Source organism: Microcebus murinus, chromosome 11 (assembly GCF_040939455.1).
Source record: "Microcebus murinus isolate Inina chromosome 11, M.murinus_Inina_mat1.0, whole genome shotgun sequence".
Classification (NCBI taxonomy): Eukaryota; Metazoa; Chordata; class Mammalia; order Primates; family Cheirogaleidae; genus Microcebus; species Microcebus murinus.
The window spans coordinates 56248377-56272814 of NC_134114.1; the positions used below are offsets into that span (position 1 = coordinate 56248377).

General features: G+C 34.4%; 1 protein-coding gene across 5 annotated transcripts in view; it reads right to left on the reverse strand.

Moving 5' to 3' along the window:
• The window catches only part of AP3B1 (adaptor related protein complex 3 subunit beta 1), a 227706-nt gene that overhangs the window by 187290 nt on the left and 15978 nt on the right, over positions 1 to 24438 (reverse strand). For all 5 annotated transcript variants that reach the window (XR_012921698.1, XM_012766761.2, XM_076008138.1 and 2 more), the window contains exons 2-3: positions 17886 to 17961; positions 13292 to 13366 (exon numbers count right to left, since the gene is read on the reverse strand). Coding sequence is in view for 4 of the 5 variants with exons in the window: in XM_012766761.2 (XP_012622215.2) it covers positions 13292 to 13366; positions 17886 to 17961 (151 nt within the window). In the remaining variant the exon portion in view is untranslated. The remainder of the gene's footprint in view (positions 1 to 13291; positions 13367 to 17885; positions 17962 to 24438) is intronic.

A 24438-nucleotide genomic window follows, 5' to 3' on the forward strand; every position in this document is an offset into this window, starting at 1 on the left:
CAGTTTCCCAAAAACATCAGAGGATTAAACATGCTTCAAAAATTTTTTTAAAAAAAGGTATTTAAAGAACAAAAAAATCCAAAACAAAACAGATCAATAATTATGTTTTACTGACATTTCTGTTACAGAACATTAGGCAGCATCCAAGAATGTAATTTTAAAGGGCAAAAAGTGAACAAATAGAAAAGTTCTATTACTGATAACTATGTGAACAGCATAAAGAGTTGTGAATGAACAACAATTAGTATAGAATTTTCTGTTTACAACAAGAAGACTAGAAGTCCAGAGGGAACTAGTTAGTTTACCACCAATTTCTAAGGAGTTGGTCATTTCTACCCATATCTAAAACAAAAAATTTATGCCAATACCCGATATGTCCCAAAGGATGGCTAATCCCAGATGCTGATAAGGAGTCAAGGATAGATATTAAGGCAGAAAAAAGAGGAAAGAATCATCAAAGAGAAAAGATGGTGCTGAAAGGGGAATAGTCTAAGACAGGGCTTAATACCAGGCTACCAAGCTTTGGATTCTGACTGCCTCGTATTGCTGTATGATCTTGATCAGGCAATTTATCCTCTCTGCCACCTCACTCTCATATGTAAAATACAGATAACGACAAAGCCAGCTTTCACAGGGTTCCTTGTGAGGATAAAATGAGTTGATCTATGTAAGGTACTAACAACCTTCAAAAGTTCAAAAAGTATTTTTTAAATGTTACTAATCATTACTATTATTACTGAGAGATTCTTACTATTGTTCCTGATAACACTAAGACAAGCTTTACCTATGCCTCACAATTTTTCTAAGTCAGATAAGTAGCCTTAAACTAATGTACATATCAAATTAGAAGCTCAGATAGCATGGTCATATGACATTAAAGGGAGACTATGTATAAAATTATCAATTCAGAATTATAGATGGTTAACAAGCACATAGTGTTTTAAAATATCAACAAATTAATGAGTAAAACTATAAATACTACATAGATTTCTCCCATTAATTGGTATCATGGAAAGAAAGTATGTTTATCAAGTTACTTAAGTTCAATATTAATTTAATCTAGTTCATAAATTGGCAAAAAGGATACAAGTGTTTTGATTTTGGCTTACCCAAAGTAGTCTGAGTTTATAGCAAAAGTCATCTCTATGACATATAATGCATTTACTATCTAATAAAAAATGAAGTATACTTAAAATTTACCTTGAAAAAGAGTAGGTTTAAAGGACGTTTCTTTGGAATTCTATAAAACAGTCATGTGTTGCTTAAAAACAGGGATATGTCCTGAGATATGCATCACTGGGTGATTTCATTACTGTGGGAACATGACAGAGTGTATTTACAGAAACTTAGATGGTATGCCTTACTACACACTCAGTCTCAATGGTATAGCCTTTTGCTCTTAGGCTACAAACCTGTACAGCATGTGACTGTACTGAATACTGTAGGCAACACAATCTAAGTATTTGTGTACCTAAATATATCTAAACATTGAAAAGGTACAGTAAAAATACAGTATCATCTTATGGAACCACCTTCATATATGTGGTATATGACTGTATAAATTATTTCAATAAAAAAGATAATGGGGCCGGGCGCTGTGGCTCACGCCTGTAATCCTAGCTCTTGGGAGGCCAAGGCGGGCGGATTGCTCAAGGTCAGGAGTTCAAAACCAGCCTGAGCAAGAGCGAGACCCCGCCTCTACTATAAATAGAAAGAAATTAATTGGCCAACTGATATATATATAAAAAATTAGCCGGGCATGGTGGCGCATGCCTGTAGTCCCAGCTACTCGTGAGGCTGAGGCAGAAGGATCACTCGAGCCCAGGAGTTTGAGGTTGCTGTGAGCTAGGCTGACGCCACGGCACTCACTCTAGCCTGGACAACAAAGCGAGACTGTCTCAAAAAAAAAAAAAAAGATAATGGGAAAATAATTCATTTTATATATGGAAATGTATATTCTAGAAATTGTACCATATATACTTCACATTTACTTTAATAGATTTTGAATATGTAAATGCAAGATTTTTTAAACTAATGATCTACTTTACATGAAGAAAAGTTTTATTGGAGACATAATACCCAATCCATTGCCCTGTGTTAAAATAATAGCTAAGAGTCTACTTCATATCAGCTTTGTCTCTGTAATTATAGTAATGTATTAATTATATAGCTGAAATGTGACCCAGCTGATCATACTGCACTACTTAAAAAACTCTACCACTACTCTCAGTTCATGATTGTGATATTTACTCTATATGTCATGTGTTTAAGTAATCTTTTCATTAGAAAATGCCTTGTTTTTAAACTAAAAATACTTAAGCATTAATTATAAAATCATTAATGATAGCTGGCTCACTTGGTATATTTGGACTATAAAGTACTATAAGATACTGTTACAAAACTGATGTAGAGGTTATAGAGGAGGAGAATTTTCAAGTATGTTACCAGTTATAAATTGAAACTTCTGTATGGAATGCAGGAAAAACTGATGTTAATGTTTTCATTTGATCATTAACATTTCACATATTTTAAGGCTTTAAAAACAGTCTCATCTCAAAGATGAGAGATGACAGAGAGAGGAGAGAGAGAGAGGAAGAAAACACATGTGCACACACATGTAAATGTGAAAACACAAAAGTGCTCTGCAGAGGGCTACCATCAACTCTTAGGCTAAGTACTGACCTACAGATGAAACTACCTGAGGCCAGAGGAAAAAAACCACTGGAAAGAAGTAGGCAAAAGAGATCTCAAAGATCACAGAATCCTAGTGATAGAACATGTTCCTAACAGTCACAGAGAAAATGTATAATACATAGATCATCAAGCAGAATCAAAGAAAGACATTACCTTAGTAATGGGACTCAATTCATACATAGACCAAGTGTTTCTGTACCTACCCTCATAAAGTTTAAAAGCATGCTCTGAGAGAATCAAAGCATTTCACATGATTAACTGTATACCACAACAATACCTAACACAATTTAAAGGAATACAACAAAATCCAGCAACTGACAACATAAAATTCATAAGGTTCAGGATCCAATTAAAATTTAATACCGACACTTTAAAAATCAGGGAAATATGAATCATAACCACAAGAAAATCCACTCTATAAAGACTCAAAATGGCCGGGCACGGTGGCTCATGCCTGTAATCCTAGCACTCTGGGAGGCCGAGGTGGGCGGATTGCTCGAGGTCAGGAGTTTGAAACCAGCCTGAGCAAGGGCGAGACCCCGTCTCTACTATAAATAGAAAGAAATTAATTGGCCAACTAAAAATATATAGAAAAAATTAGCCGGGTATGGTGGCACATGCCTGTAGTCCCAGCTACTTGGGAGGCTGAGGCAGCAGGATTGCTTGAGCCCAGAAGTTTGAGGTTGCTGTGAGCTAGGCTGACGCCACGGCACTCACTCTAGCCTGGGCAACAAAGGGAGACTCTGTCTCAAAAATAAATAAATAAAAATAAAAAAATTTAAAAAAAAGAATCAAAATGACAAAACAATAGAAGCAAAAGAAAGACATTACAACAGCTATCTTAAATATGCTCCATATGTCCAAGAAGGTAGAGAAAAATATAAATGAGGAGAGAACTGAAAGATATCAAAGTGAAGCACAGACAGAAAGGACTAGGAAAAAAGTGAACACCGTATTAGAGTACTATTAAAACTCTATCATATATGTACTTGAAGTGCCAAAAGAACTGAAGAGAGAAAAATAATTATGTTTGAAAAAATAATGGCTGAAATTTTTCCAAATTTTAAGATTATAAGCCCATAAATGTAATAAGCTCAATAAACCCCAAACAGAAAAATCTAAAGAAAACCATGTTAAGACATATCATAATAAAAATTCTCAAAACCAGTGATACAGAGAAAATCTTAAAACCAGAGGAAAAAAGACACATTACACACAAAGAAACAAAGATAAGAATGACAGAAGACTTGTCATCAGAAATCATGAAGGCCAGAAAACAACGAAATTTTTCTTAAATACTGAAAGAAAAGGACTCTAAACCTATAAGTTATTACCCAGCAAAAGTGTTACCAAAGTGTAGGCAAAATAAAGACTTTTTAAAACAAAAACTGAGAAGATTCATTACCAGAAGAATAAGAAATGTTAAAGGTGAATAAAAATGTATACATATATTTAAAAATTAAACAAGAAAAATAAAAAGAAAAGAGAAAAAATGTTAAAAGAAGTCCTCTAGTTATAAGGAAAAATGATACAAATATGAAATCTGGACCTATAGAAAGGGATGAAGAGGGACAGAATTGGTAAACACAAAGAAATACAGAAAAGACTTTTTTTCTTTTTGCTCATTTTTAAATCTCTTTAGAAGATGACAGAACTTTTGGTAATTTTGGAAACAGTCTCCCACAGAAAACTAAAACACCTGGACGTATTACAAAAAGCACTAAAGACCTGGCAATGAAACGGAAACAAACTGACTCTGATAAGAAGTATATGATCAAAGAAGATAAGAAAGCACTTCATATATTAAATAAATGCCCCATTTTCATGGCTTTCTGCCCGAGGCTCTGTGAGTGCTTGATGAAGCACAACTAGAGGCACTGATGAACAAACCAGTCTCCAGCCAAAGGAACCAAAAAACTAAACCCAGGAAAGCCATGGCCATGAAGAAAGTAGGGAAATCACAGAAAGGCCCATGCCTGTAATCCCAGACCTTTGGGAGGCTGAGGTGGGAGGATCATTGAGGCCAGATTCCATTTATTTATTTTTGTTGCTGCTGTGATTGCTTTGGAGGTCTTCTTCAAAATTCTTTGCATAGGCCCATGTCTGAAAGGGTCTTCCCAACATCATCTTCTAGCATTCTTAAGGTTTCATGCCTTATGTTTAAGTCTGTTATCCATCTTGAATTGATTTTTGTAAGAGGTGAGAGGTGGGGATCCAGTTTCAATCTTCTGCATGTAGCTATCCAATTTTCCCAGCACCATTTATTGAAAAGAGATTCTTTTCCCCAGTGTATATTTTTGTCTGCTTTGTCAAAGATTAGATTACCATATGTGGATGGTTTCATCTCTAGATTCTCAGTCCTGTTCCAAAGGTCTGTATCTCTGTTCTTGTGCCAGTACCATGCTGTTTTAGTTACTATAGCCTTGTAGTACAGTTTGAAGTCTGGTAGTCTGATACCTCCAAGTTTGTTCTTTTTACTTAAGATTGCTTTGGCTACATGAGGTCTTCTCTGGTTCCATACAAAGCATAGAATTATTTTTCTAGATCTGTAAAGAATGATGATGGTACTCTGATAGGGACTATATTAATTCTGTAGATCATTTTTGGTAGTATGGACATTTTAACAATGTTGATTCTACCAATCCATGAGCAAGGTAGATTTTTCCATCTGTTTACATTTTCTACAATTTCTTTCTTAGTGTTTCATACTTCTCCCTGTATATGTCTCTCACCTCTTTCATTAAATATATTTCTAGATATTTAATTTTATTTGAGGCTATTGTAAAATGTACTACATTTTTTATTTTAATTTCTGCTTGACTGTTATTGGCGTATATATATGCCTCTGATTTGTATGTACTGATTTTGTATCCTGAGACTTTACTGAATTCATTTATCAATTCCAGGAGTCTCATGGTTGAATCCTTGGGGTTTTCTAGATATAATATCATATCATTGGCAAAGAGTGAGAGTTTGATCTCACCTGTCCCCATTTGGACACCCTTAACTCCCCTCTTGTCTAATTGCTCTAGCAAGAACTTCCAGCACTATGTTGAATAGAAGTGGAGATAGTGGGCAACCTTGTCTGGTTCTGGTTCTAAGTGGGAATGGTTTCAAGTTTTCCCCATTCAGTATGGTATTAGCTGTGGGTTTATCATAAATGGCCTTGATAATTTTAAGGTATGACCCATCTATGCCTATTTTGTTAAGAGTTTTTATCATAAAGGTGTGCTGGACTTTGTCAAATGCTTTTTCTGTATCTATTGAGAGAATCATGTGGTCTTTGTTCTTGCTTTTATTTGTGATGCAAATTGCATTTATAGATTTGTGTATGTTGAACCACCTTTGCATCCCTGGTATAAAGCCCAACTGGTCATGGTGAATTTTTTTTTTCTTTATATACTGCTAAATTTGATTTGCTAAAATTTTGTTTAGGATTTTTGTATCTATATTCGTGAGGTATACTGGTCTATAGTTTTCTTTTTTTGTTGTGTCCTTTCCTGGCTTTAGTATCAAGGTGATATTGGCTTCATAGAATGAGTTAGGAAGGATACCATCTTTCTCAATATTGTGGAGTAATTTCTGTAGTATAGGTATGAGTTCTTTGTATGTTTGGTAAAACTCTGAAGTGCAGCCATCTGGTCCAGGATTTTTCCGTTTTGGAAGGTTATTAATTGCTGGTCCAATATCTGTGCTTGAGATTGGTCTATTCAGGAATTCAATTACCTCCTAGGTGAAGTTAGGGAGGTTGTATGGTTCCAGGACTTTGTCCATTTCCTCCTCATTATGTAGTTTTTGTCTTTTGCTCACTTTTTAATGGGATTGTTTTTACTTACTGATTTCCTTGAGTTCTTTGTTGATTCTGGTTATTAGCTGTCTATCAGATGCATAGCTCACAAATATCTTTTCCCATTCTGTAGTTTGTCTATTTGCTCTGTTAATTATTGCCTTAACTGTGCAGAAACCCTTTTAATTTAATGAAGTCCCATTTATTTTTGTTGTTGCTGTGATTGCTTTTGGGGTCTTCTTCATAAATTCTTTCCCTACGGCGATATCTAGAAGAGTTTTTCCAACATTTTCTTCTAGAATTCTCATGGCTTCATGCCTTACATTTAAGTCTTTTATCCATAATGAACTAATTTTAGTGAGTGGTAAGAGATACGGATCCTGTTTCATTCTTCTGCACGTGGCTATCCAATTTGCCCAGGACCATTTATCGAATACGGTTTCTTTTCCCCAGTATAAACTGTTGTCTGCTTTGTCAAAGATCAGTTCGCTATATGTAGATGGTTATATATCTGGGTTCTGGGTTCTGTTCCAGTGGTCTATGTCTCTATTTTTGTGCCAATACCATGCTGCTCTGGTTACTACAGCCTTGTAGTATAGTTTGAAGTCTGGTAATGTGATGCCTCCAGATTTGTTCTTTTTGCTTAAGATTCTTTGGCTATTCGGGCTCTTTTCTGGTTCCAAATGAAGCATAGAATTATTTTTTCTAGATCTGTAAAATATAATGTTGGCATTTTGATGGAGATTGCACTGAATCTCTAAATCACTTTGGGTAGTTTAGACACTTTAACAATTTTGATTCTAGCAATCCATGAGCATGATACCTTTTTCCATTGGTTTAAAAACAGGAGGAATATGGATACACATAGCTGCAAAGTTTCTGTTTTATACAATGAGGTACAATATTAAATATAACTGGACTGAAAAAATCAAGGATGTATACAGCAACATTTTAAAAACAACTAATTCAAGCTAAAAACAGAAAAACTAAAACGAGATTTAAAAATTTTTCAAATAACCCAAAAAAAGGAGGAAAACACAAAGAACAAAAAGGAGACAAATAGAAAAGAAATAGGATAATAGACTCAAATCCAAATACATCAATAATTATATTAAGCATTAACAGAATAGACACTCCAACTGAAAGACAGAAATTGACAGAATGGCACATGGGGAAAGCTGCAACTATATGCTGTCAACAAGGGATGCATAGTAGATATAAGGACAGGCTGAAAGCAAATAGACACGAGCAAAAAGATAGATAAATCATAAAAAGAGAAGAGAGAGCTCAAGTGCTGATACTAATAACAAATCAAATATACTTTAAGACAAAAAAAGCATTAAATGAGATAATGAAGGGCTTTGCTTTAGGATGAAAGCATCAATTCATCAGGAAAACCCAGAAAGAGTTGTATCTAAGAAGAATACTTTAAAATATAAGCAAAAAATGACTGAATTAAAGGAATAAACAAAAGATTTCAGAATTATGACTGGGAGATTTAAAATCCCTCTCTCACCTATTGGTAAAACAACTACACCAAAGGTCAGTAAAAACATCTTAAAAATTTATACAATATTACTAATCACATTTACTTAAGTAACATTTAAAGAACATTATCTCTAACATTAGCAGAATACATATTCTGTTTAACTGCATATGGTGTGAACACCAAAAAGAAGTATATAATGAGCTATAAACAAGTCTTCATTAATTTTAACAGAACAAAATAAGCATGTTTTCTGACTAAAACGGAAGTATATTTTTATAATGAAAATAAGATAGCTAACATAACCTTCTCCTCAATATCTGGAAATTAAGCAACATACTTCTAAATAATCTATGAGTTATAAAAGAAATCATAAGATTTAAAATATTTTAACTAAATGACAATGAAAATACATCTAACTAAATGACAATGAAAATTAAAATTTGGGAATGCAACTAAAGGAAACCATGGAGAAAAATACATAGTATTAAAGGTTTACATTAACAATAAGATCTGATGTGAGTTCCCAACTCAAGTGATCAGAAAAAGAACAATCAAAGCCAAATTAAGTAGAAAGATGAAATATAAAAGATAAAAACAAAAGTCAATAATTAAGCAAAAAAAAAAAAAAGCAATGACAGAAAATAGAGAAAAGAGGGCTGGGGGTGGTGGCTCATGCCTATAATCTTAATACTCTAGGAGACTGAGGCAGAAGGATTGCTCAACCTCTGGAGTTCTAGACCATCCTGAGCTCTCCACTAAAAATAGAAAAATTAGCCAGTTATCATAGTGCATGCCTGTAGTCCCAGCTACTTGGGAGGCTGAAACAGAAGGACTGCTTGAGCCCAGGAGTTTGAGGTTACTGTGAGTTAGGCTGACACCACAGTGACAGAGTGAGACTGTATCTCAAAAAAAAGGGAAGGAAAGGAAAGGGGAAAGGAAAGGGGAAAGGAAAGGGGAAAGGAAAGGGGAAAGGAAAGGGGAAAGGAAAGGGGAAAGGAAAGGGGAAAGGAAAGGGGAAAGGAAAGGGGAAAGGAAAGGGGAAAGGAAAGGGGAAAGGAAAGGGGAAAGGAAAGGGGAAAGGAAAGGGGAAAGGAAAGAGGGAAGGAAAGAGGGAAGGAAAGAGGGAAGGAAAGAGGGAAGGAAAGAGGGAAGGAAAGAGGGAAGGAAAGAGGGAAGGAAAGAGGGAAGGAAAAAGGGAGGAAAAAGGGAAGGAAAAAGGGAAGGAAAAAGGGAAGGAAAGGGAAGGAAAGGGAAGGAAAGGGAAGGAAAGGAAAGGAAAGGAAAGGAAAGGAAAGGAAAGGAAAGGAAAGGAAAGGAAAGGAAAGGAAAGGAAAGGAAAGGAAAGGAAAGGAAAGGAAAAGAAAAGAAAATAGAGAAAACAAAATTGATAAAACCAAAAGCTAGTCTTTTCAAAAAAAATCAATAAAATTAATAAGCCTCTAGCTAAACTGATCAAGAAATAGAGAAAACAAAATTTACCATTATCAGGAATGAAAGAAGAAACATCACTGCAGATCCTACAGACATTAAAAGGATATTAAAGAAATAGCATGAAGAACTTTATACCAATAAACTGATAATCGATAAAATGGATACATTTCTTAAATAAAATAAACTACCAAACCAGATCCAAGAAGAAATAAAAAATATAAATAGCCCTGTGGTAGGGGTCCACCGTCTCAGACCACTCTCCAGCTTGATGAGTGGCTAAACGAACTTACAAGACTCATAAAGTTGTTATAGTCATGTTATGGTTCATTACACCAAAAAGATACACAGTAAAATGAGCAAAAGGAAAAGAGCATAGGGTGAAGTCCAGAGGAAACTGAGGTGTAAACTTCCAAGAGTTCTACTTAATTCTGTCAGCAACAATGTAAGTTGACATGTGGAAAGTTTAAAACAGAAAGTCCAGGGTTTTTATTTAAGTTGGGTAGGCATACAGTACCTACATCATTGACATCAGTAACTGAAGCTCCAGACCTCAGAGGAAAGGCAGGTATTCACCATAAATCACATTGTTATTATAGTAAAAACTATCTGGACAAACTGGTACAGCATTGTTCAAGGCCACAGACATGCAAAACCTTCAGAAGAGAACATTCTGAGAGCTCAGTTCACCACAGCCAGCCAAGGCTCTGAAAACAGACTTTTCTTACAAATATGCAAGACTGAAACAACCCAAGCCTGCTAGGTAACCACTTCCTACACAGCCCTACATCAAATAAGCAACTTGAATTCATAATTTAAAACCTTGCCATAAAAGAAACTCCAGGCCCAGAAAGCTTCATAGTAAGGATGAAATATATCAGTTAGGATGAAACAATACTAATCCTACATAGACTTTTTTAGACAACACAGGAGAAATACCTCCCAACTCATTTTATAAGGCCAGATTACCCTGACAGCAAAACCAAAACTATCACAAGAAAACAAAAATCCTTAACAAAAGTAAGCAAATTGATTTTAACAGCATATGAAAAGATTAATATACCATGACCAAGAGGGATTTATCCTAGGAATAGAAAGGCTTAATAACTGAAAATCAATCCCAGTAGTTTATCATATGAAGAAAACATAAAAAAAATCATATGATAATTTCAAAAATGACAGAAAATCACTGGATAAATTTCACTACCAATTAATTCATGATAAAAACTCCCAGCAAACTAGAGATAGAAGAAACTTAACATTAGAGGCTTCTGCAAAGAATTCTACAGCTAATATCTTATTCAATGGTAAAAGGCTTAATGCTTTCCACATCAGGAACAAGGTAAGAATGATGACTCATCACTTTTTTCCAACACCACAATGTAGATTGTCAGTGCAATATGATAAGAAAAAGAAATAAAGGACATATAGAATAAAAAAGACATAAAATTATATTTGCACATGATATGATCATCCAGGTAGCAAAGCCTAAGAAATCTACAAAATAACAGAACTAATAAGTGAATTTAGTGAGGATACATGATCACTTTATAAAAAGCAATTTTAGTTCTATATGTTAACAATGACCAATTGGAAAATGAAATTAAAAAGACAACTTGATTTTTACAAGCATCTCAAAAGCTCAATGACACTTAAAATAAATGAATGAATAAATAAACATAGCATCAATAACTACTAAAAAACAGATTTAACAATATGTGCAAAACTTGTACCATCAAAAACATACAAAGCATACATACATACAAAACACTGCAGAGGGAAATTACAGAAACCCATATTCATGGATTGGAAGACTTAATTATGGTGAAAATAGTAATTACTACCTCATCCGCTCTCCTGCAAAGCCTCACCTGATCTTCACGATTATCACCCACAACTACTCTGCAGCCAGTATGTCGAACTCTCAAAGTGTTCTCTCGCTTTCATCCTTTCAACTCTCAGTTCCCCACTACCACTAAATGTGCCTCTCCCTCTTCTCCATCTATTATTCATTTATCCCAACCAATTCCCCAACCTGTCAAGCCACTCCTCAACCTCTCCCTAGCATTCCACTAGTTTCTATAATACACCACCAGCTGGTTCCCCTCCCTGTGCTACCATTAACACAGGTGACTATAAAGGCTCTCTTCTCACCTTGCCTCTACCCTGTCACTGGGATAGAATTCATTTCCACAGTTACAAGGAAGCTCTCCAAATAGCTCTCAATCCTAAATCTCTAGCCTCTATCTCTACACTATACATCAAGCCTCAATTTCCAACTGACAAGAGGGCCATACTAGCTGGATCCTTTTTATTAATCAATAATGAAATGTAGAGAAAAAAGGAATACAGCTACAAGTACACATATGCGTAGACTTATAAAAAATAAACATGTACACTCCAGGTACTTTTTAATATGTAATTATAATACTTCACAGGGTGAGGATTAGTTCATTAATGTACTTACAGCAATATATGAAAAACAATAAACACTATATAAGTGTTATAATATTCAATAGTATATAAATACTGTCCTTAATACATAATATACACATAATATGCTTTTGTATTACACACTTGATCAATTTTATTAATATTTTTGGTTGGACACTGCAACATATTAAAGAACGGCACAAATTTACACATGTCACAAATAATAGAAAGTCAATCAATGCTGACATACTGAAGAAAAAGATATATAAGGTATTGACTATGGGGTCATTTTAGGGTATTGAGTAAACAGTACTACATTAAACTCCCTGCATCAATGCCAAACTAATTCCATTTCCAGTTTTAATAAATGATGGCTTCAAGGTACTCTTCACCCAACCATATGCACTCCATCCCAAAGAGGAGGGCTACTGTTCCCAAAAGGTCAATTGTCCTGATCAAGCACATATCCTTGGGGAAAGACTAATTAAGCAGGAGGAACATAAATTAGGTCTGTACAAAAAGATCACGTTTTCTCTTTTTCTCTAGTTAGTTTTACTGGCAAAGGTGCTTTGAATATTTAGTATCATTACACAAAATAGAAACAATTTCAATAGCAAAAAATGATGATACAATGCTTGGAAAATAAAACCAAAACTATACAATTAGCATCCCTTATGGAATCGCACACCCATCTTCCTTGTACCCTCTCTTAAGCTGTCATCGTATCAATAGTCTTTTGGCTCAGAATGTTCCTGTTATTTGTTCATTTGTTTTGTTATATGTCAACAACATGGCAAAACACATAGTAGCAGTAACACATTTTAAATTTTATTTGAGAGGGGGACTTTAAAGCTTTAAATTAAGAAAAATTTTATCAATTAACCATACTTCTATAATACAGATGGGGCTTGGGGGAAAATATAACTTTAGTACTAGACTTTATCAGTCCAGCTAATAGAAAACAGTATTTTACTGGGTCATGCTCATTCAATAAATCCACATATATGTACTGAGTTCTTAGTACAGGTCATGAGTAATCTGAGAAACCTGTGGAGTACTTGGGGGCTAAGTCCTAAAAATCCCCAAAAGTACCAAATCATTAAGGTCTGGATATACCTGACTAGGCCTGCTTCACAGGACATATGCTATCTTACAATTGAGCCCCCACAATAAAAATTAAACTAAATGGCTTCTAGGAGCAGGTGAAAACTTGATCAGTTACTGTCTTTCATCTAGACGAATCAATCTCAATTTTGCTTTTCACATTCTCCATCAAACACCTAAAACTAGGATTATGTTTACTTTTTGTTTTATTTTACTTACATTTAAGATTAGGACATTTTAATTATAACAAAAATCTAGTGATATTTAAATATTTTATGTTGTATTTCAAAGTAATTGAAAAGTGTATGATCCCTTTATAACAAAAGGAATCACGAGAATTATAAATCAACCAGTACCTCAATATTTTTACTGGCCACATTCTTCACAACAGCAGGAAACAGTTCAGATGCATTTTTCCCTTTTGCAATCATCTGAAGAATAAAAGCAGAATATTAGGACAGAACCTTCTTTTAAATTAGTAATTTAAAAACAAAATAGATATTTTGAAAAATTCTATATACATTAAATATTTAGAAGATTATGTCAACAAATAAGCCATTTAATTAATAGCTGAACTCTTTTTGAGTAATCTTACTTATCTCAACTGTTTGCAGCAAAGAATAAGCATCTCTCATTTATCAATATAAATACACAAATACATAGACACATAAAGAAGAAAAATAGTAATTAAAGACATATATTAAAATATTAACAATAGTTTTCTCTGGCTAATTGGGTTGTAAATCCTTTTTTAAAAATATTTATGCTGTTTTTTATTTTCCAAAATCTTATGGATTTTGGATGTACTACATTTGCAATGGGTAGAGGGAAGAGAGAATGGATAAATACTACTTTGAACTAATTCTTTCTCTCCAATTTCTCCAATTATTACTTCTCAAAGTTCCCTTCATTAAACCCTCTTCCCCCTGCCCACCAAAGTTCTGTGTACCACCATCTTTTCAGGCTAAATTGTTCTATTAATACAATATCTGATTTACACTCATGATACTCACTTCTATGTATGAGGATCAATTCCCCAAAAGTGTAGCCCAAATTCTGAGCTGAGTTCCACATCTTAACTAGAGATCACTAGATGTCTTTCTCATCCTAAACTTGCTGTGTCTAAAATCAAACTCATTTTTCATTATAAAAACAACATTTATGCTAGAATTTTCTGTTTCCACCAATTCTCCCAGATACCAGAAACCACAGAATTATCTTGGTCTCTTCTCACATCTACATAGTAACCAGGTCCCATTGCACTTCTTTGTACACTTATGTTAATCTTTTCTACTGCCATTAATACTATCTTGGCATGGTTGAAGATCATTTCACAGAGAACTTTTCCAACAGTCTCCTCCTTCTATCCATAATGTATACCACTGACAGTTTAATGTACTTAAAATTACCACTTCACACTTGTCAGTCCCACTGAAAGATTTCAAAAGCTCCTGACTGCCTAAAGACCAATTTCACTTAATATTCACATGCCCTCACAATTTGCACTAACATACCTTCGTAAGCTCCTTGACCTAATGTTCTACAACAATTGCCATTATCCAAGTGAACTGATCTTATTCATTACCAGAACATTCTCCGGCTTCCCTTCTCTGTCTTTGCTCATATCATGCCCCCAAATTTCTAAGTTCTACCCTCTATCTATGGTTATCACCAAATTCTACTCATTTTCTCTTGCTAGAGCCATCTTCTAACACCTATTCCACTGTGGCAACCAATTCTATTAATAATTTCCTCTAGAACTGTTTAATCTATGCTTCTCATTTAGAATTTCCCACGTACTATCTTATAATTCTATTTATTTGAGTTTTATATCTATATCTACATTCCCATTTCCTCTCTCTCATTCCCAGAATATATCTTTCTTTATGTCTTTTTTTTTGGAGACAGAGTCTGACTTTGTGTCCCAGGCATGAGGACAGTGGCGTGATGATAGCTTACTGCAACCTGAAACTGCCAGGCTCAAGCGATCCTCTTGCCTCAGCCCCTGGAGTAGCTGGGACTACAAGTGTGTGCCACCACACCCAGCTAATTTTTCCATTTTCTTTGTAGAGGCACAGTCTTACTATGCTGCTCATAGTCTTACTATGCTGCTCTTGAACTCCTGACCTCAAGTGATCCTCCCACCTTGGCCTCCCAAAGTGCAAGGATTACAGGCATGAGCTACCACACCTAACCATGTCTTTTAATAGTCTAGACTTTGGTAACCACAAAATAAAGCTCAAATTATAGGCTAATTTTTGGGAAAGGGATTCTTTATGAATTACGTACCAAACCTTACAAACTACCTTTAAAAAGGTATTAGCTTTATTAATTTACAACAAGAAAGGAAGTCAAGACAATTAGAGCTAAAAAGAGGGTTCTCTGAGAAGGCCAAATGCAAGAACATAGAAAATATATTAAATGTTTTTATATATCACTAATAATTTTACAAACAAAATGAGGGAGACTATTCATATTGGCAACCAAGAGTAAACAAATACACAGGTATCAATCTAATGAGGAGTACACAGACTTCTTATGAAGAAAACTGTAAAATAAAAATATAACACTACTGAAAGGGAGAGAGGGAGGGATGGAGGGAAGGAAGATGGGAATATATAGATTTTGTATTATCCTAATCAAAATCAAAAACCATTTTTTTTTATTTATTTATTTTTTGAGACAGAATCTTACTCTGTTGCCCAGGCTAGAGTGCCGTGGCGTCAGCCTAGCCCTCTCGAGTAGCTGAGACTACAGGCACATGCCACCATGTCTGGCTAAAAAAACCATTTTTTAATAGAACTTGACAATTTGATTCTAAAATTTGGAAGATAAAACTTTTACTTTTTATACCTCATAATTATTTAAAAATGTACAAATCTATATTTATATCACTTACATAAGTGATTAATATATGTGATATTTATATTACTGTTAAAAGAATAATTTTTAATTACTAATCATTTTCCAACAGTTAAAAAATATCATGTTCCAGATCATGTTCTGAATTTCTAGTGTTATCATTTTTCATTTCTTTGCTGCACTTTCATCTTTGTTGACCAAATCCCTCTTCAAATACTCATTTTTGTAAAATGTCACACATTTCTCACTGGGAAACAAGGAGGCAACACAACTGTATGCTTTGCTGTCTATGCATGAACTGAATAACAGATGCACAGTGACTAATCACTGACAGGTTCTGAAAGAAATGACATGATTGGTGACATGATGCACATCTATAATTTACATAGTAATGTGTAGACAGCAAATGAGAAGTTTGCACATGTACAATTACTCAGTTAATATATCATGGTAGGTGAAATCTGAACCATACTGTTAGGGAACTGATACAATTTAACTGTTGTCATTGAAATTCATGTGCACAACAACCATATAAAGCAAGAAATGCCTGTCCATAAACATTCTTATGTATAAAGTATAACATTAACAAAGCAAAAATTTTAAATAGGATCCTCAAAATTTTCATCACATTGCCAAATACCATAAACCTGAAAGCAAAGATGAAGTCATTTATAGGTGTCCTACAGATACAAAGTCACAATTACTCCTTGACTTTCATATATTTGATATTTTTCATATCACCTCACTTTTTAACAAGAGCATATGGATACCTATTAACCATCTTTCATAGATGGGATGTGTACCTTAATATATCAAGAAAAAAAGGAGATTTCAAGCTTTCATATGATGGCACTGCCTGCTGGAAAAGAGTACCACTTTAGCTGTGTTCTCATCTTATTACAGTAGCATTTATTTGTGCAAATACATATTTTGACCTTATATAAAAGTATGTCAAAAATAAAATTAGTAATGGTGGAGATAAAAAGCAAGAGTAGTAGCAGGCACGGTGGCTCACGCCTGTAATCCTAGTCTCTGGGAGGCTGAGGCGGGAGGATCACTCAAGGTCAGGAGTTCGAAACCAGCCTGAGCAAGAGCAAGACCCTGTCTCTACTAAAAATAGAAAGAAATTAATTGGCCAACTAAAAATATATAGAAAAAATTAGCCGGGCATGGTGGTGCATGCCTGTAGACCCAGCTACTCAGAAGGCTGAGGCAGAAGGATTGCTTGAGCCTAAGAATCTGAGGTTGCTGTGAGCTAGGCTGACGCCACGGCACTCTAGTCGGGCAATAGAGAGAGACTCTGTCTCAAAAAAAAAAAAAAAAAAATGCAGAGTAGTAATAAGAAAAATGGGTTTTATAAATTTAATTCTACTGAAACAAAAGCAGGACTGTTTAGCATTAGATAGTCACTGAAATTAAGCCAGTTTTCCATGTGAATGTGAAACATAAAATGAATATATAGAAAGATTGCAACACAAGTTGTAACAATATTTTATTAAAGATGATATATATGATTAGGAATTAAATCTTTAGTTTCTGGCAATGGAATCCCTCTAATAACATATTAGTCAATTGTTTGATTTTGCATTACAGCTGAAAACCGGTGAATGCTCTTATATTTAATAATACTTATTAAAAGCTTTAGGCCACTACACTGAATAAAGTATTTCTACTGCTAGTAATGGAATTTGAAAAACAGAAGAAAGAATGCTGCCAATAATTAGGTAATGAAATGACAAAGAAAAAAATCCTTTGGTAACCCTCTTTGAGGAAGTCAAAATAGGATTATGTATTATCTTATTTTATCTTCAAAATTATTTAACTCCCTCATTCACATAGGAGAAATATCTTGATATTAGAGATAGGAAAATTAAAACTGAGAAAAGATGAAATGAAAACCCAAGTTGCTTGATTTTGATACTTCCATACCATACCTCCTTCCTTAACATTTTTAGACAGGGAATTCTAATTTAATAATAAAGGGTAAATGGGATGTTAGATTTGGTATCTAAAATATCTAATAGATATTTAATATACTATAATCACTTGTCCATTTCCTTAAATCCAAGTAATCTAGTTTTTACCTACCCCAACAATTCGCTTCATAGCATCCAATTTAGCAGAATCTTTGTTGCTCTCCAACATTTGTTTTAGATCTTCATTCCTGTTACAAAAAAGAAAAATAAAATTCATACTTAGATTGCACATTAAACAGTTTGAAATATATCATTGTTTTTGTAAGAATTAGAAATAATATGATGGGCAATGTTAAGTAACTGCAGCCAGAAGGTGGCCATCTACAAGCCAAGGAGAGAAGCCTCAGAAAAAAACAAACCTGCTGACACCTCAATCTTAGACATCCAGCCTCCAGAATTGTGAGAAAATAAATTTCTATTGATTTGCCACCCAGTCTGTGGCATTTTGTTATGGCAGCCCTAGTAAACTAAAACAGAGGTTAAATGTTACAAACTGTCATTGGAGGAAAAAAAAATAAGTAAAAGCTAGGCACATTTTTTCTAAAAAAAAAAAAAGCAATGAAATTTATTATGAAAAAAATTACTCTTACTTTCTAAGCAGCTCATAAAATTAAATATTATGGTGACCACTAGTGAAACACCAAAAGTAATTAATTAAAACACCTATCTAGGCCAGGTGTGGTGGTTCACGCCTGTAATCCTAGCACTCTGGGAGGCCGAGGCAGGCAGATTGCTCGAGGTCCCGAGTTTGAAACCAGCCTGAGCAAGAGCAAGACCCCGTCTCTACTATACATATAAAGAAATTAATTGGCCAACTAATATATATAGAAAAAAATTAGCTGGGCATGGTGGCACATGCCAGCTACTCGGGAGGCTGAGGCAGCAGGATTGCCTGTGCCCAGGAGTTTGAGGTTGCTGTGAGCTAAGCTGATGCCATGGCACTCACTCTAGCCTGGGCAACAAAGAGAGACTCTGTCTCAAAAAAAAAAAAAAAAAAAAAAATACAGCTAGAAAATATTGAAATAGTACAGACGGCAATATATAAAAACTATCTCGAGGATAAACAACTACTAAATATATATAAATGTTCACCTTAATGATAAATTCATTCTAAATGAATCCCTTCTTAAAGCTTCTCAGGTTCTTTCACATTTCACAGTTAACAAAAATGGAGGAAAAATTCATGAAACCACACATACATGACTTTATTTTTTTCTTCTACCTTTTGCTATTTTCCCATTTTACTTCATGATGATGTATACATTTAGAAACGAAAAACCTAAAAGAAACCTTAAAATACCTTACTAGAGGGTAGGAAAGCAAAAAAATACAAGTCATTAGATAGGAACTAAACAGAAAAGAGATATGATCACCCATATATATGCCAAAAAGAATAATTTTCTCCTACTTGTGGCCCTTTTCTTTTCCCCAAGTGTGTTCCACCATTGACTCCCACGAGTGTTTTCTAGAAACAGGAGTAAGCAATGAAGCGGGATTAAGTGTCAATTTTTAGCACTTAACAATCTCTAACCCCAAACATAATCAAATCTTATTCATGCACTGATGGAAACTTGGTTTGTTACTCTTCAGCCCTAGTTGCCACAGTCCCCTCCCCAACTACCTGCTCTTTCAAACAAGAAAACAGAACCCTAATATTAAAGTCAAAGGTTTTGCTCTGTGTTTCACAGAAAGCTAGTCTTCAACAACAAATACAAATATCTTTTATGTTAATACAAGCATAAAAGCTAATAAATTTGAGGTTCAGAGAAAAGAGACAAGAAAAATTCTAGGTACTGTGTCAACTTGATATAATATTCAACTTTTCACATATCCACCATAAAGATTAGAAATTCTGATATAAATTACATATTTCTCCCCAAACTCCTCAGTGTGTCACCAAGACAATAAAGATTTTGCAGAGTTAGTACCATAACACCTACCTTACTTTCAAAATATATTCACTACTATTGAGTCATTTTAGGTCTACCTCCTTCATTATGTCAATTCAAATATGATCCATTAACATGTATTATTACACAAATCTTAGATATTAAGGAATTTTTTGCTAAATATCAATAGTTAAGTCAAAATAATGCTGAATTAGAAACATTTTCCTTGAATCTATGCTGAGAACCAAAACTTGTTTCAAATATATACATTTTTAATTTACCTAGTTACCAATGGGTTTCTCTCTTTGAGTATAAGGATACCAACTTTATTTTTACATAAGTGACATCTTGTGGTGTTAAACGGTATAACTTTTCCTTTCATGTTCGAAAGGAGCCTGTTTTAAGTTTCAGGGAATAGAGAAGAATACATAAAGTAAACCTTACTATTACCAGGAAATTTATTCTTATTTCTGTATCAGCATAAACTACTAACTATAATCTAAAGGCAAAATTTTACAAGTAACATATTAGAACATAGGAAATGTTAGGTCTTTTACACAGTATGTTAGGTCTTTTACATGCTACTCGAAGCATGATCTGAAAAAGTCTGGTTGGAGAATCATTACCAAATTCACAAACTTTTGTGACTACCCCATGAGCCACTGCTATGTATCAAATTTAGAGTCAGCTTATTTAGAAACTTGACAGAGATCTGACAATGTAATTTTATTTTTTATTGAATTTAATTTTAAAAATTGATACTTGTACTTAATATGCTTTTTTCATTTTACTTTTCTAATAATTTATTTTTTTATGATATTTTGTAGAAGTATCCATCCATAATGGACTGGAAATTTAAAAGGAGAAAAAAGGGGGGGGGCTTCAGTTTGAGAGCACTGCACCACAGTTATCTTCTTTTTTCTCAAAACACTCACCAAAAAAGGTGTACCATGGAAAGCAACACCTGTAACTCAAATCCAAGAATTACGGATTAGAAAGGTTATAAGGAATAGTGATTTCTGATCAGAGGTATGCCTCTAAAAAGGATTCATTAAAATCTTTTTTGGGGGAGGGGTTGGACTTTTACAGAGCCCTGACAAAAAACTCTAACAATATTGGCACTTCCTTTTTGAGAACCACTCAAATAAAAGATGCTATACCCAATGGACTGCATTGCAAAAAATGAACAGATACGCAGAAAAAGGCTGTAAACCAAAGTCAGAATTTACCTTTCCTAGTGCTGTGTAGTCAAAGAGATTGGCCTTCTTAATAAGGTTTTGTGCACATTAGGGCTTAAAAATAATGCTTTTAGTTCAGTTAGAGCCTACATTTTCCTTGGATGATGCTCAAAACCTTGTATATAGCTTTTGGCACAAAGCATTCTCTTAATAAATGCAAGAGAGAGTAAAAACAAAAAACTTCAACTACCATTGCTAGTGCCTTTAACCATCTACTCACCCATCTATTTACTTTCTAAAAGGAGGAACCATAAATTATCCAAGTAAATATGAACATTTCCTCCCCAATTTCCTCACAAGACTAAAAAGGAAGTAGTCTGTAATTACTATAGCTACTTCCTCATTCCCTGGTAATCTTCCTTTTCTCTCTCAGTCTTCAATTAAAACTTTTCTCACACAGGGCAATAAATAACCTCCTAATTAAAAAATCCAATGCAAAATCTCATAATAGTTTTAGATTATTCCTCTATATTTGACAGAACTGTATTTGACTGCTTTCATCTTGAAATTTCCTCCTCCTTTAGGTTCACTCTACTCTCATCTGGTTCTCCATTTGTATTTGTGACCCACAAATGAACCAAAAAAAAAAGAAAGAAAGAAACCTTGCCCTCATAGAGATTTCACCGCAGAAAGTTTAAGAAACAACAAACATAAATAAGAAAATTATAAGTCATGAGTTGACATAGGAAAAAAATAAAACAGAGGGAGAGAGAATGCAGACGGGAAAGGAGGAGGCAATTTTAAATAGGGTGGTTTAAGTAAGCTAAATAAAAAAAAAAAGGAACATCTGAACCAAGATTTGCAAGGGGAGGTACTAGCTATGCAGATATTTGGGGAGCAGGGGCAGGGGACACAGAGGAAGAGCACTCCAGGTGAAAGAGACAATCAATGCAAGGAGGTTAAATAGTTCTAAAGGTTTTGGTGTTTACTCTGAATGAAATAAGGAATTACTAGAGGGTTTTGAACAGAGGAGAATCATGATCTGATATATTTTCCAGTATCATTCTGGCTGCTATGTTCAGAATACACTATAGGGACTTCCCTATCTGTCAACAACGCAGTAGCATATAAAAGACTCCACAGACAAATATAAAAGCTGAAAATATATATATATACACACACACACACACAAACATATATACATATATAATATTAAATAACTTTCTGAAGACACTGAAAATCCACAAATTCAGGCAGGACTCAAGGGAACACAATCTTTGAAAGAAGAGAAGCACACATGGTGAGTTCCTCATTCACATCAGCTTTTTCCCAAGAGCACATATCCCCAAACTGCCAAGTGGCAGAATAGAGCCGAAGGAGAAGTCATAGTCTTAATGGACTGAGGAAATAGATATTGAAGTTCAGAGCTACCAGAGTGACTGAAACTTGAAGGGCAAAATCACAGAGGCGGGAACCAGTAAAAAGGTGCACAAAAATCTGTGCACAAACTCCCTTCAAGTAGCTACATTTTCACAGGATGAGATTCCAGGAAACCAGCAAAAAACAGCAGCTGGGTAGTAAGATACGTGAGCAAAAATTTCTGCAACCACACACTGCTGGGAAAAGAAGGTACAGTTCAAGTTTCTCCTAAGGAGAAAGGACTTAGTAAATATCCTGGGCTTTCCATTAAGACTACTAAAGGGCCATACAGAACAGAAAGGGTGATGTTCTAGGAGCATAAGAAAAACTGAAATAGGCCAGCCATGCTGGCTCACACCTGCAATCCTAGCACTTTGGTAGGTCAAGATGGGAGGACTGCTTGAGGCCAGGAGTTCAAAACCAGCATGGGCAACATAGCGAGATCCCCCTCTCTATGGAAAATTTTAAAAATTAGCTAGACACAATGACACACAACTGTAGTCCTAGCTACTGGGAAGGCTGAGGCAGGAAGATCACTTGAGCCCAGGAGTCAAAGGCTGCAATGAGCTATGATCACACAACTACATTCCAGCCTGAGTGACAAAATAAGACCTTGTCTCTGAATAAATAAATAAGAAAAATTGAACTAAACAAGACCTTAAAAAGTATAAAACTGAGCTTCAACAAGATCAAAGTGATCTGATTATACTCATTTGCCTGTCGGAAAAAATAATACAACCCTCTTTGGAAGAAGATATTATCTCAAAGCCGCATCAATTTTTTTAATCCCAAATACGTAGCATCTGATCAAAACTTATGAGGCAAGCTAAAAACAGGAAAAAATGATGGATTGATAGAAAGAAGGAAGGAGGCAGGGGAGGAAAGGAAGAGACTTATGAGTGATGCAGATACTAGAGTTATCAGACAGGGACTTTAAAATAATTACAATTAATATGGTCAGGAAAATATAGGAAAAGATAGACAAAACAGGTAAAACAACAGAAAAAGTCAACAAGAAGTAGAAACTATACAAAATAAATGGACATTCAGAACTAAAAAATTCAGTATCTGAAATTAAGAACACAATGAATTGCCTTAACAACAGACTGGAAATAGCTGAAGGCAGGATTATAAAACTTGAAAGCAGGTGGCAGCAACTTACACAAATTGAAATAAAAGAACAGGAAACACAGAGCAGAGCATCAGAAACATGAGATATAGTCAAAATACCTAATATATCTCTAATTAGAGTTCCAAAAGTGAAGACAGAATGAGACAAAAGCAGTATTTCAAGAGATAACGGTTAAGAATTATTCTAAATAGATGTAAGACATGACCTCACATATTTGAAGATCTTAGGAAAAAAGGGCAAAGAAAACTATAGCAGACACAGCACAGTCACAACTGCTGAACACAAAAGACAGTAAGAAAACTCTTAAAAGTATCCAGAAAATAAAGACATTACCTTAAGACAGGGGTCAAGAAACCTTACCTGTAAAGGGCCAGATAGCAAATATTTTAAGCTTTACTGGCCATACCATCTCTGTTATAACTACTCAACTCTGCTATTGTAGCATGAAAGCAGCTACAGACAATACACAAACAAATGTGTATGTCTTTGTTCTAATAAAACTTTATTTACATAAATGTGTGGGCAGTTTGCTGACCCCTGTCTTAAGAGAATCAATAATAATCCTACTAGGCAACTTTTCAACAGACATGATATAGGCCAGAAGATAATGGAATGACATATTTAAAGGTCTGGAAGGAAAAAAAATACCAGCATAGAATTCTACACCCACTGAAAATATCCTTCAAAACAGAGTATATGCTGGATAAGGGTTTCAACAAATTTGAAAATTCTAAAATCATATAGAGTATGTGAAATCTAACTAGAAACCAATAATAGAAAAATAACTAGAAAATGCCTAGATGTTAGGAAATATAAGCAACACACTTTAAATGACCTATAGGCCAAAGATAAAACCATCAGATAAGCTAGAAGATATTTGGAACTGAATGAAACTGCAACATTTTGCAACTCATGGGACACAGCTAAAGCAATACTTAGAAACAAATTTATATTTCTAAATGCAATATAAAATAAGAAATATTGAAAATCAATGATTTAAGTTTCCATCTCAAAAAAGCTAGAAAAAGAACATTAAATTGAATTTAA